At 40.9% G+C, this 25040-nt stretch overlaps 1 protein-coding gene across 1 annotated transcript in view; it reads left to right on the forward strand.

The window, feature by feature from the left end:
- Positions 1-5702: 5702 nt before the first annotated feature.
- DPP8 (dipeptidyl peptidase 8) overlaps positions 5703-25040 on the forward strand; it is a 67741-nt gene continuing 48403 nt past the window's right edge. The window contains exons 1-6 of the mRNA XM_081094300.1: positions 5703-5778; positions 7412-7547; positions 10273-10542; positions 14338-14450; positions 22827-23000; positions 23780-23948. Of these exons, the coding sequence (XP_080950426.1) occupies positions 7511-7547; positions 10273-10542; positions 14338-14450; positions 22827-23000; positions 23780-23948 (763 nt within the window). The 5' untranslated portion in view covers positions 5703-5778; positions 7412-7510. The remainder of the gene's footprint in view (positions 5779-7411; positions 7548-10272; positions 10543-14337; positions 14451-22826; positions 23001-23779; positions 23949-25040) is intronic.

The raw sequence follows: 25040 nt of genomic DNA on the forward strand, positions 1-25040 counted from the left end.
GAGAGAGAAACATCAGTGTGAGAGAGACACATCGATTGGTTGCCTCCCACACCTAGGTGCCTGCCCTTGACCGGAATCCAACCCAAGACCCCTTCAGGCCACCCGGTTGACATTCTAATCACTAATCAAAACCAGCTAGGGCTACAAAGTGTTTTTGATCAATTTACACTCCCACAAGCAATGTTTAAAAGTCTCATTTGCTCTATAGCCTTGGTATTTTCATTCTTTTTTAATTTTAGCCATTCTTGTGGATGTGTTATTTTAAAAAAAATGAAAGAATTTTAATCCAGCACTCTGAATCTTACACTTATCAACTGACCTCTATCCAAGGTGAAAACTGTTAAGCAAGGAAATTGAATCTTGACATTTTGCTCAGACGGTCCATAAGAAAGGTCCATTGGAAAAGGTCCTGTCTGGCCTGGTTCAGCCACCACTAACCTGCTGGATGACTTCTCCAGGCCTGAGTTTCCACAGCTATCAAATGAGAGTTATATTCAGTCCCCTTCAATGTTCTTACCTGCTGTTTCTGAATTTTTCTGTGAAGAGGCCAACTATTGTAGACCATTCTCTCCAGTGGAAATGCAATCAGAAAAAAGAAAAATTGAAAAGGGAAAAAGTAGCATCCAGATAAACTATAAAGTTAAAAAATAACAGAGGGGGTAAAAAAGCAGAACCAAGAGGAGCTGCCCACCTGAAGTAGGTAGGGTTTCATGAAAATACTAGTCAAATGAAAATGCAAATCAAGCACTATCTTTGTGTCTTATCTTATAGTCCTACCTGGTGTCCTGCCTTCCCAGCCCCTTTTGGCAGCCTGCCATTTCCTGACTACAATGCTTATGATCTGTTTCCTCAAATTATAAATCTCCCGAGAGCAAGATTCCCTGCTTTTGGTATCCTGTAGCATCTAGCACAATATGTTTCATAAAATAGATGCTTAAAATATATTTATCAATGATAATGCCTAGTGTTAAAAAAAAAAAAAGTTTAGTGGAATTGGCACTCATGCTGAATGTAGGTAAGGGCAAAATGAATTTGTGGAATCGTTTTGGAAAGCAATTTTGCAATACATAGCAAGAAAAATGGAGATGTTTATGCTGATTGGCTTAGTACCTTCACTTTTGGGGTTTTATTCTAAGAAAATAATTTCCAGGAAGATGTATATATGAAGATATTCATGGTGTTATATGGTGAAACAATGGAAATTACATGAGAATGACCAATTGAATTATAGTATAATTCTCAGTGGAAAAACTATATAGCTATGCAACATGGTGAATTAGAAACTAGCAATATTAAAAATGTTTACAATAAAAATATTTTAATTCTGATTACAACTTGTATTTTTGTTTTCCTCATTTATAACCTTTGATCCTTCCCAATTTAGGGAGCTAGCATGGGGCAACCATGGTCCCCTAGGAGTTGTAACGATAGGACCAGAGAACAGAGAACCAAATTTGTCTCTTTTAAGCCCAGCGGCACATGCAAGATAGAAAATATCTGGAATAACATATTGACTAAATAAAAGTTTTCCAAGTAGAGGAGAGGAGGGAGGGGAAAGTCAAAAGGGAAGTAAGGAAGTACCCTTAAGAAGGAACCTGAGTCTTGCCCTCACCTTCCCTTAAGGCAGTGGTTCTCAACCTTCCTAATGCCGAGACCCTTTAATACAGTTCCTCATGTTGTGGTGACCCCCAACCATAAAATTATTTTCGTTGCTACTTCATAACTGTCATTTTGCTGCTGTTATGAATCGTAATGTAAATATCTGATATGCAGGATGTATTGTCATTGTTATAAATTGAACATAATTAAAGCATAGTGATTAATCACAAAAACAATATGTAATTACATATGTGTTTTCCGATGGTCTTAGGCGACCCCTGTGAAAGGGTCGTTCGACCCCCAAAGGGGTAGTGACCCACAGGTTGAGAACCGCTGCCTTAAAGGCTTCTCCAAAGCAGAAGGGATAGTAGATCCCCACACTCAAGGCAAATTTAGGGATCTAGGGAAAGAAAAGACCAATGCTGATGCCCGAGCATTGGTGCAAGGTGCTAGAGAAGCAGTGCCTAAGGTAACAGCAGTGAGTGGAGGTGGAGGCTAAGAGCTGGCAAGAGAGGGCCTGAGGCTTCCTGGGTGTGGGTGCAGGTTCAGGAGAGCATCTGAGGAGGGCTAGCAGTTGAGACAAAAAGGAGCAGAGCGTGTGGACTGACAACTGGAAACTGACGGGTAACCGATATTTAATTGGGTGCATGATGGGGGGAAAGGCCACACGTGAGGATTAGCTGGCATATTCATTTTCTTTTTTTTTAAATATATTTTATTGGTTTTTTACAGAGAGGAAGGGAGAGAGATAGAGAGTCAGAAACATCAATGAGAGAGAAACATCGATCAGCTGCCTCCTGCACATCCCCCACCGGGGATGTGCCCGCAACCCAGGTACATGCCCTTGACCGGAATCGAACCTGGGACCTTTCAGTCCGCAGGCTGACACTCTATCCACTGAGCCAAACCAGTTTCGGCTGGCATATTCATTTTCTAGGGCTTCCATAACAAAGTAAAACGAGGTAGCTTAAATGATAGAATTTATTCTCTCACAGTACTAGAGGGTACAAGTCCAAAGTCAAGGTGTCGGCAGGGCCCTCCTCTGAAGGCCCTAAGGACGAATCCTCCCTGCCTCGTCCTCGTTTCTGGTGGCTGCTGTCAGTCCTTGGTATCCTTTGACTTGTACCAGCATCATTCCAATCTCTGCCTCTGCTGTCACATGGCCTTCTCTGTGAGTGTGTGTGTCCTAGGTCTTCACATGGCCTTCTTAAAAGAGCACCACTCAGTGGATTTGGGGCCCACTGTAATCTAATATGATCTCATCTTACAAAGACCCTGTTTCCAAATAGGTTCTCATTAAAGGTTCTGGGAGGATATGAATTTTGGGAGGACACTCTTCAAACCACTACAGCAGGGATAAAGGATATCTTAGCAGATCCTGGTATAGACCAGCGTCTAGTCATCTTCCCTTCCACCAGGAAAGATCCTGGGGCTGCCTAGAATTATACATTAAAAAAAAAATTTTTTTTTATTGATTTCAGAGAGGGAGAGACAGAAACATCAACGGTGAGAGAGAATTATTGATTGACTGCCTTGTGCACACCCCCAAATGGGGATTGAGCCTGCAACCCGGGCATGTGCCCAGACTGGACTCTAACCGTGACCTCCTGCTTCATAGGTCAAAGCTCAACCATTGAGCCATGCCGGTCGGGCAAGATTATACTTTTTGCTATTAGATGAAATGGGTTTATCAATTCAGGTTGGGTTGAAATGATAGAAAAACTAAGGGTATGAAATGTATGTGCACATCTGTATGTGACTTAAAAATGTTGCTCCTGCAACATGTCCCTCTGGAAGCCAGGGTTCCCAGCATTTTCTCTTCCTTTAACCTGGGTCATGCTCTAAATCCAGGAAGATATTAGTATGTGTTGCTGTTGGATTGAGGTCCTCATAAGCCTCCCATCCTCTCCTTACTGGAAAGATCACAAGACATTCTGCTAAGACTCAGATATGCTTCAGTTCAAGCCTTTGCCTGTAATGCCTAAATGGATACATTCAAGGTTGCCAGGGGGCATGTTGGAGATGCTCCCCTTCAGCTTTCTCAGCGTTTGAGGCCTTTTAAGCCTGCCATAAAGAAAGATACTAAGACTGAAAACCACGAAATCTGAATTCAAATTTAGTTTAATCCCAAATTAGCCATGTGACTTAAGCAAGTCCTTTACCTCCTCAGGGCTTTTTTTTTTTTTAAATCCATAAAATTATATATTTTTTGTTTGTTTTTCAGGATGTCTTTTTCCTCTTATTAGAATGTAAATTGCACAAAGACAGGGGTTTTGCCTACTTTTGTCACTATTGTAGTCCCAGTGCCTGTAACACTGGCAGGCACATATCAGGGATTCTATAAACACTTGTTGGATGAAGGAAATGAAGTGTAGGATATTTCATTGTATTTTGTTAGTATGTGTATGTGCATTCAAAGCCTTAAAATCAACTTTTGGATCATGTGCAGAAAATTCATAGAGGAGTTCCAATGAAAATGTCTGTACCTTTCTTTTAGGGGAGCTCAACTTAAAAAAAAGCTGAGGGAAGCCTATTTAACCTCAGAGTGAATAATTACATATGGAGGAGTGGAAATACACCCACATGGATCTTTTATTAGTGCCATTATAATAAACTAGAGGCCCAGTGCACGGATTCATGCACTGGTGGTGTCCCTCAGCCTGGCCTGCAGGGATCATGCTGAAACTGACTTTTCAACATCCCCCGAGGAGTCCCGGATTGCGAGAGGGTGCAGGCCAGGCCGAGGGACCCCACTGGTGCATGATGAGGTTGGGACAAGGGGAGAGCTCCAGGTCATGTCCAAGGGGAGAGCTCCAGGTCATGTCCGGCCCAGACCCCAGCAGCAAGCTAACCTACTGGTCAAAGCATCTGCTCCCTGGTGGTGGTGGTGGTGGTGGGGGCAGACGAATGGTCAGACACTTAGCACATTAGGCTTTTATTATATAGGATTCTAGTGACACACACTTCTGACACATGGTTCCTTGTAATAACAGAAATAGCAGAGGCCCAGCTTTCCCACAGTTTTGTTCTAAGACTTAGTCATCTGCCAGGCTCCCTTTTTCTCTTTCTATCAGCCAATGAATGATAAGGACTAGGAAAGAAACTGTGGAAAGAAACCTGCCTCTGGTTCTGATTATAGCAAGTGTCACTCACTTCTCTGCCCTGGGCCCCAGTTTCTCCAAATTTATGTGTTAATGTGACACACATGGTTTTCCTTAATTGCAACTAAGTGACATGTTGTTATATCTCTTTTACAGATTAAGAAATCGGTGTGGATCCACCACGCACAGAAAGGGTCCCAGGGGATTCCCGGGCAGGGCATGTACCTAGATTTCAAATTCCAGCCCTGGCCCTGGCCCTAGCCGGGGTGCGTGTGGGAGGCAACCAATTGAGGTCTCTCTCTCACATATATGTTTCTCTCTCTCCTCCCTCTCATTCTCTCTAAACATCAATGGAAAAAAATATCCTCAGGTGAGGATTAACCAAATCAATCAATCATGGCTCAGAAATTGCGAGATCTGCCCAAGACCACTAATTAGTAGTAGAACCAAGCTTTCTGACTCCAAGTTCAAGTTTCTTTCCACCGTAACAATGAGACACTTAAGGATCCCTGAAGCCCTGGTCCTTTCCTTTCTACCTAATCTCCACGAAGGGGCTGGGGTCTTTGCCTAGCTTGCTCCTTACTGTAATCTCAGCACCTACAACTCGGCCTGCTCTGGGCCATTTGAATGAAAAACTGGAGGAGTAGAGGTGCGCCGCTGTTCGTCCTTTGGTCCTTTGACTTCCTGCAAATCGCTCCCTGCAAATCTCTCGTGGGTTCCTAGATGTCACCTCTGTCCCCCACCGCACCTGTCTCCCTCCCAAGCCCGGTTCGCTCCTCCCGCCACGAGATGGCACTGTGACAAAGAACTCCACCCAGCAGGGAGCGGCGCCCTTCTCCGCCCCGCGCCGCCTCCGCTAGTCGCGGGGCGGGGCCAAGGAACCGGAAGTTCCGGAGCCGCGGGAGCCCCCGGAGTGGTCCCCCGCCGCCTCTAAGTGCCGCCTTCCGCCTGGGCTACCGCCGGCGCCGCCGCCGAGGGAGCTGCCGCAGCCGGGTCGAGGACGGGGCGGCGCGGCATGAAGCGGCGCAGGCCCGCACCCTGACGCGCGTCGGGACGGTCCGGGCGGGGCCGGGGGAAGGTGCAGTATCCGCCCCTCCTTCCTCTGCGCCTGCCAGGCCTGGGCCGCAGCCCACCCGGGCCTCGGCCTCACGGAGCCGCCCGCGCGCCCCCGGTCAGCCCGCCCCGCGGTGCACCGACGCCCGGCCTGCGCGGGCCGGCCTGCGGGGCCCCAGTTGCCGGAAGAGGAAGCGGAGTCTCTGAAATTCCGTCCACTAACGTCCACTGGGCCCCCTGAGCTGGGTGCTGGCCTCCGCACGTCCACGTCCGTTATCTTCCTGAGCCTCGCCGGGTGGGGAGCGGGCATGGCCCCGGCTTACGGACGGCGACACGGAAGCCCAGAGGGGCGCAGGGTTTTGCCCAAAGCCCGACTGGGCAGGTCGCATGTGGACCGAGATTTTTCTGGTTTCCCAGCTCGTGTTCTTTTCTCTCTACTGCCTCCCTCGAGGTCGATTTCCCTCCCTTCCCTGCTCACTAGCACCTCTCATTCTGCTTCACCCACCCGGGGCAGGATAAATACTTCCCTTTTTAAAATTTCCCTGATCACACATTTTTCTCCTAAGACTTGGCCTCTCCCTAGCCCCCCTTCTCGGCATTCCTCATTCATAGGTTTCAAAATCTGGGTCCACCCTCCGATGATGAACCTCTCAACTAGCGGTGGACCCTGAAGAGTGAGAGCTGGGTTGGTTCAGTGAGGCTTGGGGTGTGTAAGCGGGCGATGATCGGGCCCTTGGATTAAAAATTGAGATGGTGTTTCAGTGGGTCCAGATTCAAGAGTCCTGTCGGAAGCTATTCTCTAATCCAACATGCTCTTCCCTGCGGGGCTTGTAGTGCACCGGGAAGGTGTCTTGACACCTTCCTGCATGGTTGCCGTGCTGTCATGCCTTCACCGTTTTCCCTCCATTTGCCATTGAGCTTTTCTCATTACCTCTCTCTCCAGAATTAAAACTGATAAAATAACAGGTGTAACCAACCACAGATCCTCCTTTATTTTTCTTTTACTAAGCTATTTCAACAACCTGAATGCTTCCTTTTCCAGAAAGGTTACCTAATTTAGTTATTTTAAGAGTGTACATGGGGAAAAAGAAAGCATCAGTGGAATGCACTTAAAATGGGTAGTACTTTCTTTATCTTGTAAAAATCTTAAGTTACTAAATGCAAGTTAGTTCCCTTCCCACAAAAATGGCCTATTATGTCATTTTTGGTTATTTTACTGAGTCTGTCCTGTCTCCAACCAGCTCAGTATGTATTATGTAAAATAATACTAGTGTATTATGTAAAACAGGAACAGAAAAATAGAAATTAACTTAGTTAATCATCTGTCGTTTTTGAGGATTTGCAAGTAGTCAATGAGTAACCTCATATCTGTATGCCTTTTATATTTTTTGAAGCTTTTCCATAACTTTTAGTGTATGTCTCGGTGTCAGGATTTATACTATTGTTAGGATATTCTTTTGAGTACACTTCTGAAATAATTTTAATCTAAAATATAGATACAAAATAATTCAGTTAAATTATATTTTAACCAAAAAGAAAATTTCTGTATCAGTTTTAAGTACTATATGAGACTTTTAACATTTAATCTTTTTGCTCACATGATTCATATTGGTAATGATTAGCAGCCTTATATCTTATTTCATTATCTTGGTGAATAGGATTGGATGTGAGAAAAGGCAAAACTCCTGTGAGAAGAGAGCAGAATGAGCAGCGGGATCTATGCTTGAAGTTGAGTCACTTGGAAAAGATCTCTTTGAATGTGGAAGAGGTCTGAGCAGATGAAAATACAATCGGGTAAGCACCAGGGAAGGGCCTTAAATGAGAAGGTAGGTGGGGGTAGTGAAATATATGCACTGTGCTGAGAATGTATGCTGATCCTGTTTTCTAATTTTTGAAATTAGAAAACTCAGATCATATATTTCGAGAATGTATCTATATGTGTAGGTGTTATGAAAATCTGGAAATTAAATCACTAAGTTACACATTTGTGTAAAGTACTGAAATTATATATCAGGTCCTAGAAAATGCAGGATACCCATTTATCACAAACATGGAGCAGTATTGTCATTTGAACTGTAAAATTTGTGTGTAGAAAGATAGAGAAATAGTCCAGGGATCTTACAATTAAGGAATACTAATAATTTTGCTTAAGTACAAGCTAATGCAACTTTTATATAGGAGAAATGTCAATCAAATTAATGATAACTCAACGAGCTGGGCAGTAAGACTTCAAAGGTCTGTCTGCTTAGCTCCTTATTCTATTCCCTAGCCCAGTTCTTGGAGATGAAGTTCCAAATTTAACACAAGGGGAATTAAGAAAAATGAGCCCCATTTGTGTAGCTGCTTCTTTCGCTGCATTAAAAAAAAGCTCGATCCATTGACATAGTTGTTAGAAAGTAGGCCTACACTAGCTTTTAGGCAGATAAACAACCACCTTTGTCAAGTACTGCCATTTAATATCAGCTGCTGGATACCAGTTGAGCTAAATGACTTTTTCTCTGCTGAGCTATTTGGATGTTAATCATTGGTGGTAAATGCCCAGTTGTAATAATATTACAAGTTGTATACTGATACAAAGTTGCATTAATGTTACATGTTTTATACCTGATATAATTTTCAAATGGCTTTTCTGGCCATTTTTGCTACTATTAAATTGAAAATGGTAGTACAACTCACTGTAGCATGAAAGGAAGATACAATATCCTGGCCACACAGTTTAGTTTATTTTGCATGTCATACTGCATGCCTGATGGGCTAATTCACAACCCATCCCTGCTAATTACTTCTTCTATGTAGTTAGCTCCTGTTACCCTGTGAAATTGAGCTTTAAAAAAAGCATATTAAATATACACCATGTATTGATTGTTGTTCATTTGCTTACATAAAATACAATGTGAAATTGCTTACATAAATGCAGTCTCCCAAGTCCACAAGTTTTTGACATTTAATAGTTCAAAAAGAACTGGTTGCCACAGAATTTCTGTTTATTTTGCTTCTTTTTAGTAATGTCATGAATAATACATATCAGAATATCACACAATGGCTTATAATAACACTGCTTGTTATTTTTCTTTGATACTTAGCTCCTGTTACATTTTAATATTGAAATAGATAAAGCAAAAATACATCATCTTCTGGATTTATATCATGAAAAGAAACATCATTAATAGATGAAATATTAACACTGGAGGTTGAACTGGTAAATTGGGCTCAGACTTTTATTAAAATATTGGTAACAAACATCAGTTGCTTTCTTTAAATAAAATTTTCTTTTAAATATATTTTTATTGATTTCAGAGAGGAAGATAGGGAGAGATAGAAACATCAATGATAAGAGAGAATTTCTGATCAGCTGCCTCCTGCACATCCCCTACTGGGAGTCGAGCCTGCAACCCAGGCATGTGCCCTTACTGGGACTCGAACCCTGATCTCCTGGTTCATAGGTTGATGCTCACCCAGTGAGCCACACTGGTCAGGACATCAATTGCTTTCTGTATCAATTATTTCAACTATTAAAGCCACTTGAAGTAGTAACTTTTTTCCCCTCTTATTTAATCAGGAGAGTAAAACTTGTATGATCTGTAATAATAGGCACATAGATTCCTTATAGTATAAAGCAGTGATGGCGAAACTATGACACGCATGCCAGAGGTGACACGCGAACTCACTTTTTTGGTTGATTTTTCTTTGTTAAATGGCATTTAAATATATAAAATAAATATCAAAAATATAAATCTTTGTTTTACTATGGTTGCAAAGATCAAAAAATTTCTATATGTGTCACGGCACCAGAGTTAAGTTAGGGTTTTTCAAAATGCTGTCACGCTGAGCTCAAAAGGTTCGCCGTCACTGGTATAAAGTAACCACAGTAATCATAAGTTAGTGATGTCTAGGCAAGAGCAGAAGACAAAGAAAAACATACCAGCCAGTTAAGCCTTTTGTTGCTTAAAGTTTCAGTTAAAAGGAAACAGTATTTATATTATCTTGGGTAAGTGCCCTCAGAAGATTATTAAAAGTACATTGTTTGGACAGTTTTATCCTGTTCTAATTGGTCATGATTATTTCTGTTAGCTGAAGAAGTCCACATTTATTAAATGTGTCACTTTTTAAAATACAGAAGCACTTAACTCCCTTGGCACATTCAGCTTCACTGTTGACATCTCTTGGATGGAGCATAACAGCCAGCTGGCATATGGCCTGTTTCCTTCCAGTGTGGGAAAGAAAAAAGGAATTTTGGCAAGAGATACCTAAGGAGAGCCTTTTATAAAGGTTCCCAAAGGGATTTAGAGTCACTGTGAAATAGACATGACCTCAATTTTTTTTTAAATCTTATTTTTAAACTGAACACAGAGAAGGGGAGCTTTTCTTACTAGGTTTCATTGCAACTGTGCTGTAAAGCATTTTTTTTCTTGCATTTGGGGGGGGGGGTGCAGGGTGCAGGGTCCCTATCAAACTGTCATTCTGATTAATATAAGAGAAGGTAGGCCTGAGAACAACTTCATGTGCTTTGTTTTTCTAGGAAAATGCAACATGGCAGCAGCAATGGAAACAGAACAGTTGGGTGTTGAGATCTTTGAAACTGCAGAGTGTGAGGAGAATATTGAATCAGGGGATCAGCCTAAATTGGAGCCGTTTTATGTGGAGCGGTATTCCTGGAGTCAGCTTAAAAAGCTGCTTGCTGATACCAGAAAATATCATGGCTACATGATGGCTAAGGCACCACATGATTTTATGTTTGTAAAGAGGAGTGATCCAGATGGGCCTCATTCAGACAGGATCTATTACCTTGGTGAGTATGAAGTCAGTTTCTGAGAGGAAATGCTTTCTTAACTCAAACTTAGAGGCTAGAATATATATATAGATGCAATTGGTAAATAAATAAATGCATCAGTGATGGTTCCATTTAAGGGTGGGGTGGGGGTGGGGTGGGGGGAGCTTCTTTGGCTCTAGCGGGTTTGGCTCAGTGGTTGAATGTTGGCCCACAGAGTGAAGGGTCCCAGGTTGGATTCAAGTCAAGGGCACATACCTTGGTTCAGGTTTGATTCCTAGCCCCAGTGGGGCACGTGCAGGAGGCAACCAATCGATATCTCTCTCTCACATTGATGTTTCTCCTCCTCCCTTCCACTCTCTAAAAATCAGTGGAAAACATATCCTTGCTTGAGGATTAACAACAACAAAAAGCTTCTTTGAAGTCTTGGTTTGGCCCATTAACTTTATTTTACCTTCAGGTGACAAATCATGATTGATCATGATCTTATTTTCAAAGTCAAAGTTAAAGATGCCAGAAATTAATTCTTTCTAAAGCTAGATCAAAATGCCTTCCTTTAGTAATGGTCAGATTAGGAATACAAACAATAAAACCATTCGTTTGTTCCCATTCTCAGTAGCTGCTGCTATTATTTTTTTTTTTTTTTAAACCAAGGCTGGGTTTGGTCTCTTCCTATTCACTCCAGATTTGTTTGTCTAAATTAAGTATATTATACCACTGATTAATTTACTACTTATTAAATATGGATTTATTTATTGTTTAAGCATGTGTACATATGTGCTCTTTTTTATTTTAAATATATTGATTTTTTACAGAGAGGAGGGGAGAGGGATAGAGAGTTAGAAACATTGATGAGAGAGAAACATCGATCAGCTGCCTCTTGCATGCCCCCTACTGGGGATGTGCCCGCAACCAAGGCACATGCCCCTGACCGGAATCGAACCTGGGACCCTTGAGTCCGCAGGCTGATGCTCTATCCACTGAGCCAAACCGGTTAGGGCCATATGTGCTCTTTTAAAAAATCTTTAAATCTTTATTGTTGAAAGTATTACATATGTCCCCTTTTTACCCCCATTGATCCCTTCTAGCCCACCTCCCCGCCCCAGGCCTTCTTCACCCTATTGTCTGTGTCCATGGGTTATGCATATATATCAATAATAATAAAAGCGTAATATGCTAATTAGACCAGACATCCTTTTAGATGACCTTCCAGATGAAGCTGGGGCTGTGAGGGCCTGGGGCTGTGAGGGCCGAGACAGCTACTGGGGTGGGTGGGGGCTGGGGCAGAAGCAGCTGCTGAGGCGGTGGGGGCGCAAGCCCCTTGCACGAATTTCGTGCATCGGGCCTCTAGTACACACACACACACACACACACACACACACACACACAAGTTTTTTGGTTGATCACTTCCCATCCACCCACCCTCCCTTGCCTTCCTTCTGAGGTTCTGCAGTCTGTTCTATGATTCTATATCTCTAGATCTATTTTGTTCATCAGTTTATTTTGTTCATTAGACTTTCCTCCCCATTTGTGTGTGTGTGTGTGTGTGTTTGTATTTTGTTGTTGTTAATCCTCATCTGAGGATATTTTGTATTGATTTTAGAGAGAGAGAAAAAGGAAGGAGTGAGGAGGAGAGAGAGTGATAGAGACATCGATGTGAGAGAGACACATTAATTGGTTGCCTTCCGTACACACCCTGACTGGGCTGGGGATGGAATCTGCAAACCAGGTACATATCCTTGACAGGGAATCAAACCAAAGACCCTTCGGTCTATGTGCTGTTGCTCTAACCACCTAGCTACTTTGGCCTGTGTGTGTGTGTGTGTGTGTGTGTGTGTGTATTTTAAGAGATATTTTCTGCAAGAGTCTATATCGATAATTATAGATTCATTCTTTATTTCTTTAACAATTCCAGAGTTTCATTTTATAGGATGTTCCAAAAATTTTTTTCTAAATAAAAATCCATTGTTTAAAAATGTTTAATATACTTCAAACACCAATTACTACCAGTGTGTCATCAGGAAAGAAACACCGGGGAAAGCTCATTTTGTGCTTACACAGAACTGGTATATGTGTACATAGAATGCCTTGGAAATGTAAAAAATAAATTTCAATTACAGTTGCCATTCAATATATTAGTTTCAGGTGTTACAGCATAGCGGTCAGACATTTACATAACTTACGCAGTGATTCCCCCACACAAGTTCAGGCTCCCCGGGCACCATGCTTTGAAGATTTGTGCTGGTCATGGATGAAGCCGAGGAGAACAGTTTCCAGAGGGACAGCTGAAACGATGATGGGGAATGGCCCTCATTTGAGGATAGCTGAGAGCCAGTTTTTTCATATTTGAGGGCTGAAGGCTCTTGGAAGGAGAGGGCGTAAGAGGAAATGATCACGTTTAGTGAAATTATGAATGGTGTGGATAGGTGACTGCAGTCTTAAGAATTCTGTAACAGTAACTCGAATATACAAAATAGATTTAAGATAAAGGTAAGTGCTGAAGTAAATGTCAGCTAACATTTAACTTTCTACTCCAAAAGACAACACAAACGAAGAAAGGTTTAGGAAAATAAGGGATAAAGGATGATGTGGCTATTTCAGGGCTCATCTCCAACCTTTGCGAGGGCTGGTGCGGAAGTTACCGTGGCCGTCCACAGGCTATCTTCGCTGCCATTATCAGAAACACTAGGCTGAGACTCTGTTCCACTCAAGAGCAAGTTTCTTGTTCTAACTATGAGATTTATTTTCAACTTCCTTCACTCCTACCGTTTTTGCAAATGATACCTTACTAATACCTTTTAGGGTAGAAGGGCTTTGTTTTTCTTTGAGTTTTCTTTGGTTCACTTCCTCAAAACAAAAGTGTATTTCCATTCTCTTTTGTGTGTAGCTCATTCTATACTACTGTGGTCTTTCCATTCAGTTATTGCATGATTTCCCAGAATAGGTGTGGCTTCTACTTAATATAGACCTCTTTCCTTTACCTTTACCCAATAAAGGAAAAAGAGATTTTTAGCAAATCAGATAGCAGATTCTGTGTTGTTTTTTTGTGTTGTTTTAATATAAGTATATTTTCATTGAAACTTATTAGTGATTACAGTTATAGAACATTTATAATGAAGAAAAACCAGAATTCAGTTAGACCTATATATATTTCTAAATAAGCACTTTAGTGGTTCAGAAAAATAAGACATTTTAGTAATCTGAAGTTGTCACAAAGCACGCTCATTTGGAATCTCATGAGTCTGTTGCCAACTTGTAAGAGGCTAACAATTAAAAAAACCCCAACAACCTGCCTGGTCATTGCAGTTCAGTGGTTGAGTGTCCTCAATCCATGAACCAGGAAGTGTCCTGGTCAGGGCACGCGCCTTGGCTGCTGGGCTTGATTCCCAGTAGGGAGCATGCAGGAGGCTGCCGATCAGTGAGTCTCTCTCATCATTGATGTTTCTATCTCTCCCTCTTCCTTCCACTCTTTGAAATCAATTAAAAAACACACACACACTAAAAAAAAACCTAAAAATGAAACAAAAACTAAAAATGACACTTGTCCATGTATCATCTTACACTTTTGTTTGTTTTGAGAGAGAATAAGATCTGATATCAGAATGAAACTTGAGAATTTTTCTGTGAAGCCCAAGTTTTATTGAAACGAATTTCCATGGCATATGGAATATGTATCTCCTACTTGTTAACATTTATTATAGATTGCACAGAGTATAAAAATTTGCAGATATAGAAGGCATTATGTACTTATTACTGTGATTGCAGGTGATGGCTATTTTTAAAAGTGATTTTTAAAAAGATTGTTTTCTCTTATAGCTATGTCTGGTGAGAACAGAGAAAATACACTGTTTTATTCTGAAGTTCCCAAAAACATCAACAAAGCTGCAATCTTAATGCTGTCTTGGAAGCCTCTTTTGGATCTTTTTCAGGTAGGATTAGACATTGTTATTCCTGTGATTGGGAGTATGTTGTCAGCATTTATTTAGAGACAGAAATTCAGTTGGGGTTTTGTATTTGAAGCAGATGTGAATCAAGATCATACTTTGATTACGTGAATCTTTTCCAATTTATTGAGTCTTATTTTATGGCCCAGAATATGGTTCATCCTGGTAAATGTTCTGTGTTTACTTGAAAAGAATGTGTTCTGCTATTGTTGGGTCTATAAATGATTATTAGATCAAATTGGTTTATTGTATTGTTTAAGTCTTCTATTTTCTTACTGATTTTTTATTCTATCAATTATTGAAAGAGGGTGTAGAAATCTCCAACCGTAATTGTAGATTTGACGTTTTCTCCTTGTAGTTCTGTTTGTTTTTGCTTTATTTTTTTGAAGCTATGTTATTAGGTACATCAGTGGCTAGGATTGTTATGTCCTGATAAATCGACTGCTTTATTGTTATGGAATGACTTTCTTTGTTTCTAGCAATAATCTTTACCATGAAATTTCCTTTAATACAGCCACTCCAGCTTTCCTTTGATTAATGTTAGCATGGAATATGCTTTTCCATTCTTTTCCTTTTTTAACTGGCTTTATTGAGATATAATTCACATACCATCCAATTCACTCAAAGTATACAGTTCAGTAGTTTTTAGTGTACTCACAGAGTTGTGCAACTATCACCAAAATCTAAATTTAGAACTTTTTGTCACACCCAAAAGATTTTGTGTAGATTTGTTGTCAATTCCCTTTGTTATATACCTAGGAGTTAAATTGCTGGGTCGTGTGGTAACTCTGTATTTAAAATTTTAAGGAGCTACTAAATTGCTTTCAATAGCAGCTACACCATTTTACATTCCCACCAGTCATATATGAAGGTTCTAATTTCCTACATTCTCACCGATCCTTGTTATTCATCATTTTTACTATAGCCATCCTAGAAGGTGTGAAGTCTATCTCGTTGTTTGCTTTGCCTTTTTCTAATGACCAGTGATGTTGGGCATTTTTTCATGTGTTTATTGGCTATTTGTATATTTTCTTTGAGGAAATGTCTGTGTAAGTCCTTTGCCCATTTTTAATTGGGTCTTTTTAATGTTGAATTGTAAGAGTTTTTTTTCTTTATTCTGGATACTAGACCCTTACCAGATGTGATTTGCAAATATTTTCTCCCATTCTGTGAGTTTTCTTTTTACTTTTGTCTTTAATTGTAGTAATTATGAGTATAAAATCAGCTACAATTACCTTTGGCAAGTGTTTAGTACTATAATCGTTAATTTAGATCTATACATTTAAATATAGTTACTTTGAACTCTCTTTTATGGAGGATAAAACATTTTTAGACTTCCCCTTTATTGAAGGAAGAGGTAAACTGGAGTCCATAGTCCATCTGTTACCAGTGTGTCAGTAGCCAAGACTTTCTTTGGTCAGGGACCTCAAAGGGTGTACCTTTCTCCGTATGTTAGAAGACATACATAGACAGATTATGGATGATGTTGGTCAAGGTCCAGACAACAGGAATATTGAAGAAGAGGATGCTGAGTAGACCCACATACAGCAGTCCTACCAACATGATGTAGGCCAGCCAGATGCCTTGGTTATTCATCACTCGAAGGCTGGGGTTTACTTAGATGTATGCCACCCCCATATTCATCCTCCCAGCTTCAGAAGCCCAGCAGAATTTTACATTTTTATGAAATTCAGTCAGTTGTGGTTTTTTTTTTCTGTGATTGCTTGTGCTTTTGGTGTCATATATAAAAAACTGTTGCTTAATCCAAGGTTATACAGATTTTCATCTGTGTAAATGATGAAACATGAGTTTTATAGTTTTAGCTCTTACATTTTGGTCTTGGATCCATTTTGAGTTAATTTTTGTATATGGTGTGAGATAGGGGTTCAAATTTATTTGTTTAATACCATTTGTTGAAAAGTTATTTTCCCCCATGGAATAGACTTAGCACTCTTGTTGAAAGTCAGTTGACCATAAATGTCTGGGTATATTTCTGGACTCTCAATTCCATTCCAGTGACCTATATGCGAGTATCATGCTGTCTTCATTAATGTAGCTTTGTACTAACTTTTGAAATTGGAAAGTGTGACTAGGGTACATCTTAATTCTTCCTTAAACACTAGGTAGGATTAATCAGTAAAGCCATCTAGTCCTGGATTTTTCTTTGTGGGAAGTTTGTTTTTTTATTATTAACTCAGTATCTGTATTCATTATGTCTATTCAGATTTTCTATTTCTTGAATCAGTTTTGGTGCTTTGTTTCTAGGAATTTAACCATTTTATCTACATTATCTAATTTGTTGGCATACAACTGTTTATACTATTTACTTAAAATCCTTTTTATCCATATCAGATTGTTAATAACGATCTGCTTTCATTCTTGACTTTAGTAAATTGAGCCTTGTCTCTTTTTATTTTTTTGATCATTCTAGTAAATTTGTCAAACTTGTTGATCTTTTCAAAGAACCAACTTTTGGTTTTGTTGAGCTTTATTGTTTTTCTGTTTTCCATTTTGTTTTATTTCAAATCTAATTTATATTATTTCCTTATTTCTCCTTGCTTTGGATTTAGTTTGCTTTGCTTTTTTTATAGTCTTAGGTGGAAAGTTGGCTTATTAATTTGAGCTCTCTCTCTCTCTCTCTTTTTTTTTTTAATAATTCTTTATTGTTGAAAGTATTACATATGTCCCCTTTTTTCTCCCGAGATATCTTTTCTAATGTAGGTATTTATAGTTATAAATTTCCTCTGGAACTGCTTTTGCTGCATCACTTAAATTTTGTGTTTTTTTTGTTTTTAAATTTGGGTATATTGTATTTTCTTTTGTCTCAAAGTATTTTCTGATTTCCTTTGTGGTTTTTTTTTCTTTGACTCATTAGCTTCTTACTTCTTGTGCCAACATCTGTAAAACTATCAAGGCAGTTGAAGTGTACGGCTTACCTCATTTGTTTCCCATTTCTCAGGAGTCACTGTCCTTTGTTGTCTGATGTCCAGTGTTATTTCATATATTTTGTTCATTTTCTCAGTTGTTTCAGAAACAGGGAGAATATGTCTGGTCCATCTTGGGTAGAAGTGGAAAGTTTGTTTCATTTTAACATTTAAATCTCTAACCCATTTGGAATATGTGAAAAGTAGATCCAGTATTATCTTTCTTTTTAAAACTATATTGTTATTGATTTTAGAGAGAAAGGGAGAGGGAAGAGAGATAGAAACATCGATGAGAGAGGATCATTGATTGGCTGCCTCCTGCATGCCCTTTACTGGGGATCGAGCCCACAACCCAGGCATGTTCCCTTGATGGGAATCGAACCTGGGACCCTTCAATCCGCAGGCTGACGCTCTTATCCACTAAGTCAAACCAGCTAGGGCCCAGTGTTTATCTTTTTGTATATGATTATGCAGTAATTCCAACTGATTGAACACATTTCGTACCGCTAAGGAGGTTTCTTGTGTTTTGCACGCCATCTGTTAAGGACCGCTCACGAGTGTTCTCGTTTTTCACGCCCATGGAAAAAGGAGCGAATCTAGATACTTATGTAAATTTTGTTTGGTCCCTCTTTATAGAGGAAAATGTTTTACGCAGTACCATACGTTAAAAAAGTACTAGGAACTTTAATTGTTTAATTGTTTTTGTAAATAAAAATGTTATAATTATTGAAAAACAACACCTAAAGTGCATTATGATGATTTAAATAACGTGCAGTTGGCCCAAAAACGTGCGGTCCCTGGCGTATGTCTTAGAGATTTCTATGCGGTACGCAATGTGTTAAAATATCAGTTGTCTGTTTTGGATTTTTTTGTTCTCTAACATTGTTCATTCTGTTTATTCATGTTTTAATTTTTAATATCTGGTTAAGGCTAACCTTTTTTTCTCAATCTTTTTCAGCGTTCTTTTTATCATCTTGCTTGTTATTCTTTCAAATAACAAATTTTATAATCACAAAGTTATAAATACAGTTCTCTTGTGAAAGTTAATTTCTTAGCTCTGAAATTTCTTATGTTCTGATTACTAAGCATTAAGACATATTAAGCAGAGATCAAGTCTGGTGGCATTCAAGGAGAATAAGAGGGGAGAAATTAAAATATATAGTCAGAATTGCTCTTGGCTTTTATTTTATGGAAAGTCTTCAGAAATATTCAAAACAAAAGATCAGAATCAATAAAACTATGTTCATAGAATTTGTGAGTTTTTTTCTATTGAAGCCTAACACACACATACAAATGTATACAAATATAATTAAACATTAATAAAAAAGCAATACGATACAATGAATAAAATAACAAACTATCTGAGTTTTTACCAGGATTCCAAGGTTGTCTTTTTTTCAACCTCACCTAACATTATTTTGGGTTTGCAAGTACGTATCTGTACTTGCCATTTTTGAAAACAATGTTTACTTTCAGTGTGCTGGCTTAATTTTGGAGTGGTACATGCCTGCAACTTGTCTAGTTTTCTTTTGGTGTTGTTGTTAATCCTCATGGGATATATTTAGAGAGAATTAAAGGGAGGGAGGGAGGATTAGAAGGAGAGAGACAGAGAGAGAGATAGATACATTGATTGGTTGCCTCCTACCTGCACCCTGACCAGGGCCAGGGATCAAACCTGCAATCCAGGTATGTGCCCTGGAATTGAACCTGCAAGCCCTCAGTGCAGGGGCTGACTCTCTAACACTTAGACACATGGGCAAGGGCTAGACCTCTTTTTAAAGTATTATTCCTTGAGTAGAGGCCCAGTGCACGAATTCATGCACGGGTGGGGTCCAGCCAGCCCGCCCCTATGGGGGCTGATGGCGGGGGGAGAGGCTGCGGGTGGTTGGCCAACTGGCCCCATCCCTGATTGGGGTGGGGGGGGCGATCAGGGGCAGGGCTGTTGGCGGGGCCGGCCAGGAGGATGGGCCATGGGTGGTTGGCTGGCCAGCCCTGCCACTGATTGGGGTGGGGGTGGAGGTAGGGCAATTTGGGGCGGGGCTGGCCTGGGGGAGGGCCTGTGGAAGATTGAGGGGGTCCGATCGGGACCCAGATCAGGCTGGTTGGCTGCTGCAGTGCACGTTACAGCGACCGGTTCCACCATTCCAGTCGATGGGCTTTTATATTTATAGATACATATATAGATAGCAGAAACCATGTCTGTTTTCTTTTATCAAACTCAAAGTGTGAAGAGCTCTTAGTGAGTGAGCAAGTGTATGAGATGCAATTTTTTTTTTTAATATACTTTATTGATTTTTTACAGAGAGGAAGGGAGAAGGATAGAGTGTTAGAAACATCGATGAGAGAGAAACATTGATTAGCTGCTTTCTGCACACTCCCTACTGGGGATGTGCCTGCAACCAAGGTACCTGACCTTGACCGGAATTGAACCCGGGACCCTTCAGTCTGCAGGCAGATGCTCTATCCACTGAACCAAACCGGTCAGGGCGAGATGCAATTTTTTGAAGTTAGCACTTACTAGATTTGTTTTCCTTATATTTCTTTTTGTATTTTATATGTGTGTCAAATGATATTTCTAGCTTGGGAAAACTCTCATCATCATCAGTCATTAATTACAAATATTCTTTTGAAAGATTTTAACAGATACTATAGTTAGGAAAACAAAATGACAGATTCTGCTCTCAAGTTTTTTATGCTTTTTAAAACTTATTTCTACTCAGAAATACTGAAAAAAGTGAAAAACCAAACCATAGCCAAATGAGTAAAAGAGACAGTAACTCTTACATAAATTTCAAAGACGAGATCACCACTATACACTGTAATGCATCAGGAAGCTTTCCTGGCCAAGGTTGAATTAGAGCCAAGGTTTTGGGGTATCGTTAAAACTTGGGTGGGTAGAAAGAAAAATACCCTTTCAAGGGGGGGAAATGGCAGGGACAAAGGCCAGGAAGCAAAACATCACATGTTAGGTTTTACATCAGTGATGTGACTAACCTGACCTAGGGGCTTATTAGAGGACTAGAGGCTCGGTGCATGAAATTCGTGCACTTGGGGGGTGGGGTAGTCCCTCAGCCCAGCCTGCACCCTCTCTCAGTCTGGGAGCCTTGGGGGGTTTCTGACTGACAGTTCCCCTGCGGGGAGCAGGCCTAAGCTGTCAATTGGACATCCTTAGCACTGCCGCAGGCTCCCGCTACCACCGCTGCACTTGCCAGCTGTGAACCCAGCTCAGGGCTTCTGGCTGAGCGGCACTCCCCCTGTGGGAGCGCACTGACCACCAGGGGACAGCTGAGCGTCTGCCCCCTGGTGGTTAGTGCATGTCATAGTGACCGGTCGTTCTGCCCTTTGGTCTATTTGCAATTAGCCTTTTATTATATAGGACTAGAGGCCCGGTGCACAAAAATTTGTGCACTCGGGGGGGTGGAGAGGTGGGGGGGGTCCCTCAGCCCGGCCTGTGCCCTCTCGCAGTCTGGGACCCCTCGGGAGATAATGACCTGCTGGCTTAGGCCTGCTCCCGGGTGGCAAAGGGCAGGCCCAGTCCCTAGGTGCAGCCCCTGGTTGGGCTCAGAGCAGGGCCGATTGGGGAGTTGGGGCGCCGCACCCTGACATGCACAGAGCAGGGTGGATCGGGAGGTTGTGATGCCACCCTCAGTCACGCTCAGGGTAGGGCCGATTGGGGGGTTGGGGCATTGCCCCCTGTCACACTCAAGGAAGGGTCGATGGGGAGGTTGCGGCGCCACCCCCTGTCACGCACAGAGCAGGGCCGATCAGGGGATTGGGGCGCCGTCCCTGTCACACTCAGAGCAGGGCGGATCAGGGGGTTGGGTCGCCGCCCTCTATCACCCACAGAGCAGGGCCGATCAGGGGGTTGGGGCGCCGCCACTCTCATACTCAGGGCAGGGCCGATGAGGAGGTTATGGCTCTACCCCGTCACACACAGAGCAGGGCCCGTGGCAGGGGGTTGGGGTGCCGCACCCTGTCACACACAGAGCCGCAGGGCGATCAGGGGGTTGGGGAGCTCCCCCCTATCAGGCACAAAGCAGGGCTGATCAGGGGGTTGGGGCGCCTTCCCCTGTCACGAACAGAGCAGGGTGGATAGGGAAGTTGTGGCCCCGCCCCCTGTCACACACAGAGCCGCAGGGCGATCAGGGGGTTTGGGCACTGCCCCCTGTCACACTGATCCCGGTGCCAGGAGGCCTTGGGGCTCCGCTGATCCCGGTGCTGGGAGGCATATTACCCTTTTACTATATAGGATAGAGGCCTGGTGCATGGGTGGGGGCCGGCTGGTTTTCCCTGAAGGGTGTCCTGGATCAGGGTGGGGGTCCCCACTGGGGTGCCTGGCCAGCCTGGGTGAGGGGATGATGGCTGTTTGCAGCTGGTCACACACCCTTCAGGGTGGGGGTCCCCACTGGGGTGCCTGGCCAGCCTGGGTGAGGGGCTGAGGGCTGTTTTCAGGCTGGCGGGTGACTGAAGCTCCCAACTGCTCCTTTTTTTCTTTTATTCTGGGCCAGCTTTAGCTCTAGCTCCAGCTCTGAGGCCTCTGCTGCTGAAAGCAGGTATCTGGTTTGTTTGTGTTCTATAATCGAAACACTGTATCAACTCCAGCTCTGAGATCCCGGCTTGCTTAAAGCAGGTTTCTGGGGTTTTGTTTAGCTTCCATATTTGTAACAATTTGTTTCAAACTGCAAGCTCAGAGGCCGGCAAGGCAGGCGGGGAACGTTGGAGTCCTCCGTCACTGAAGCAAGCAAGCCTCATGTTAGTTTCAAGCTGCCTGGCTGCCGACTGCCATCTTAGCTGGCAGTTAATTTGCATATTTCCCTGATTAGCCAATGGGAAGAGTAGCAGATGTATGGCTAATTACCATGTTTCTCTTTTATTAGATAGGATAGGATTATTAGTAGTTGTTGTGGAAAGGTACTAATGACAGCTGATATTGAGAACTTATTCTGGGCCAGTCATTGTGCTAAACACTTTACATAATTTTATTTCAGTTAATTTTCACAAAGCGTAAGTAGATGATTTATTATTTTGAAAGTGAGGAAAATTACTTTTTGAAGAAATTAAGCTGCTTGCTCAAAGTCAGGCTTCTAATGAGGGTCAAAGCCTAGATTCAAACCATTTGACTTCAAAGTCTGTGCTCTTAACTGCATGTAAAATCACCAAGTTACATTTCGGTGATGTAGAAGATCTTGAATGCCAAGCCAAAGTGATGAGATGTAACTCTCATTCTTTAACATATATAACAATCATCTAAAGACCTTTTACCAAGAAATCTTTCAGCAGACTTCCTCAAATTACTCTGCTTAAAGTTGCTGCCAAATTTTGGGGTCACTCAAAATGTAGACTCAGTAATATTGGAGATGCTAGAATTTCAGTTCTAAAAGCAAAAAGCAAGCTTTCAGAAAACTGAATAGGTGATTTCTCTTTTCTTTTGCATTAGGCAACACTGGACTATGGAATGTATTCTCGAGAAGAAGAACTGTTAAGAGAAAGAAAACGCATTGGAACAGTTGGAATTGCTTCTTATGATTATCACCAAGGAAGTGGAACATTTCTCTTTCAAGCTGGTAGTGGAATATATCACGTAAAAGATGGAGGGCCACAAGGATTTACTGTAAGTTGCTGTTGCTACTTATTAAATGTGTTTTGGGGTCCTAAGAGTTATTTGCACCCAAATCAGAAAGGTAATTAAACCAAAATATTCTGTTTACCCATTAACTAAAAAATTTAGTGGTAAAGAAAACAAACGAGTATTAATTTTTAATTTTAGGAGTTAATAATTTTTCTAGTGACATTAATATAAATTTTTAAAATGCTAAAACCACTTGCTATATTATTAGGAGGATATAGTAAAGGACATCAGTGCCCACTTTCTGAGTAAGTGCTGAGGAGTGGGGTTGGGAGGATAATGTTATCACAAAGCAATCTATTTTGGTTCCCTTATAAGCTTAATTCATCTTAATAAATGGTTTTAAATGTTTGGTTTTATTCCATGCAATTTTTTATGTGCTAGTAGAGCTGTTCTTTTGATAGAATTGTGATGATTCTGGCTTTCATTACATTTTTCGATGAGCAAATTATATTATTAAAGTTAATTTGAAATGTTTAATAAGTAAAAAATACGTTATTTATAAATAATAACTATCCTATTAAACAGATTTGGATAATAAAATTTATGAAGTTCCTATTACCCTTGGATTTCTAATTCATAGTTTTTAAAAAAATGAGTCCTTCCTAATAAGTTAAGGCGTATGAAATATATTTTTCTGGGGAGCAATTGTCTTAGTTGACATTTTACTTGGAATTATTGTTCATTTTATAGGAAGGGTGCTGGCAAACAAGTATGTATGTATCAACCTGACACTTTCCTTAAAATGTTGTTTACTTTTCTAGCAACAACCCTTACGGCCCAATTTAGTGGAGACTAGTTGTCCCAACATTAGGATGGATCCAAAATTATGCCCAGCTGATCCAGACTGGATTGCATTTATACATAGCAATGATATTTGGATATCCAACATTGTAACCAGAGAAGAAAGGAGGCTAACCTATGTGCACAATGGTAATGATAGTTCTTCAAATCCACTTTTCTGAAAAGCTTTTTAAAATGTAATTTGCTTTTGTTTTGAAAATGAAGTAAATTAGGTGATCTTTGTATTTTAAATTCAAATCTTTAAAATTTAAAAAGAAAAACATGCAGAGGATAAGTGGTATGTATCACCTGTTTAATGCTGCCTTGTTTTGTGTGTCTGTGTGTGCTTTATGTTTTTATTGATTTCAGAGAGGAAGGGAAAAGGAGAGAGAGAGATAGAAACATCAATGATGAGAGAGAATCACTGATCGTCTGCCTCCTACAGCCCCCTACTGGGGAACCCGCAACCCAGGCATGTGCCCTAACTGGGACTCGAACTGTCACCTCCTGGTTCATGGGTCGTCACACAACTGCTGAACCACATAGCCTCGGCTATGCTGCCTTGTGTTTTAATGTTCATTTCCAGACAGCACAACAGTAGCACCCTTGATGTGATTGTTCTTTTAGCCAAATGAGACTGCGAGAATTCCCCAGACTGTTCTTCTTAAAATAAAATTTTAATTCAAAAATTAATCCTGTCTTTGGGAAACAAACAGGAAAAATTAATACTGTAAGAACTATCTGAATGTTTGTCTCCCCTTTTTGGAGTCTACTTAGTTATTTTGTCATAATAGGAAAAACAGAACTTTGTGTACCTGTGTGTTTGTGGAGATACTTAATTTTTATTGAAGTAACTATAATAATAGTATGCAGTACTCAAAGTACAGAAAAGATGTGGATGTTTTCCTCTAAAGCTTTCATACAAATGAAAGATGGGAAATACTGTATTGCTTTTTCTTTGAACTTGTGAAACAGCTTAAGAATAAACTTCATAATGAAGAATGGTCACTTTGAAAATTCATTAGTCCAACTTTTTCTTAATCTAATGTTCACAAAGTTGATTTATTAGGCATATTCCTTAATAAGTTATTTTAGAATATAGTAGTGTATTGACAGCAAACATTTTTTCTTCATTAGGATAATCAATATTATAGAAGAAGCCTTTTCCTGAACAATTTACATTGATAGAAAGACCACTGAATTAGGAGTCAAATCTGTTCTATTAGTCAATCAACAAAGATA

Source organism: Myotis nattereri, assembly GCF_964212035.1.
Source record: "Myotis nattereri genome assembly, chromosome: 1".
Classification (NCBI taxonomy): Eukaryota; Metazoa; Chordata; class Mammalia; order Chiroptera; family Vespertilionidae; genus Myotis; species Myotis nattereri.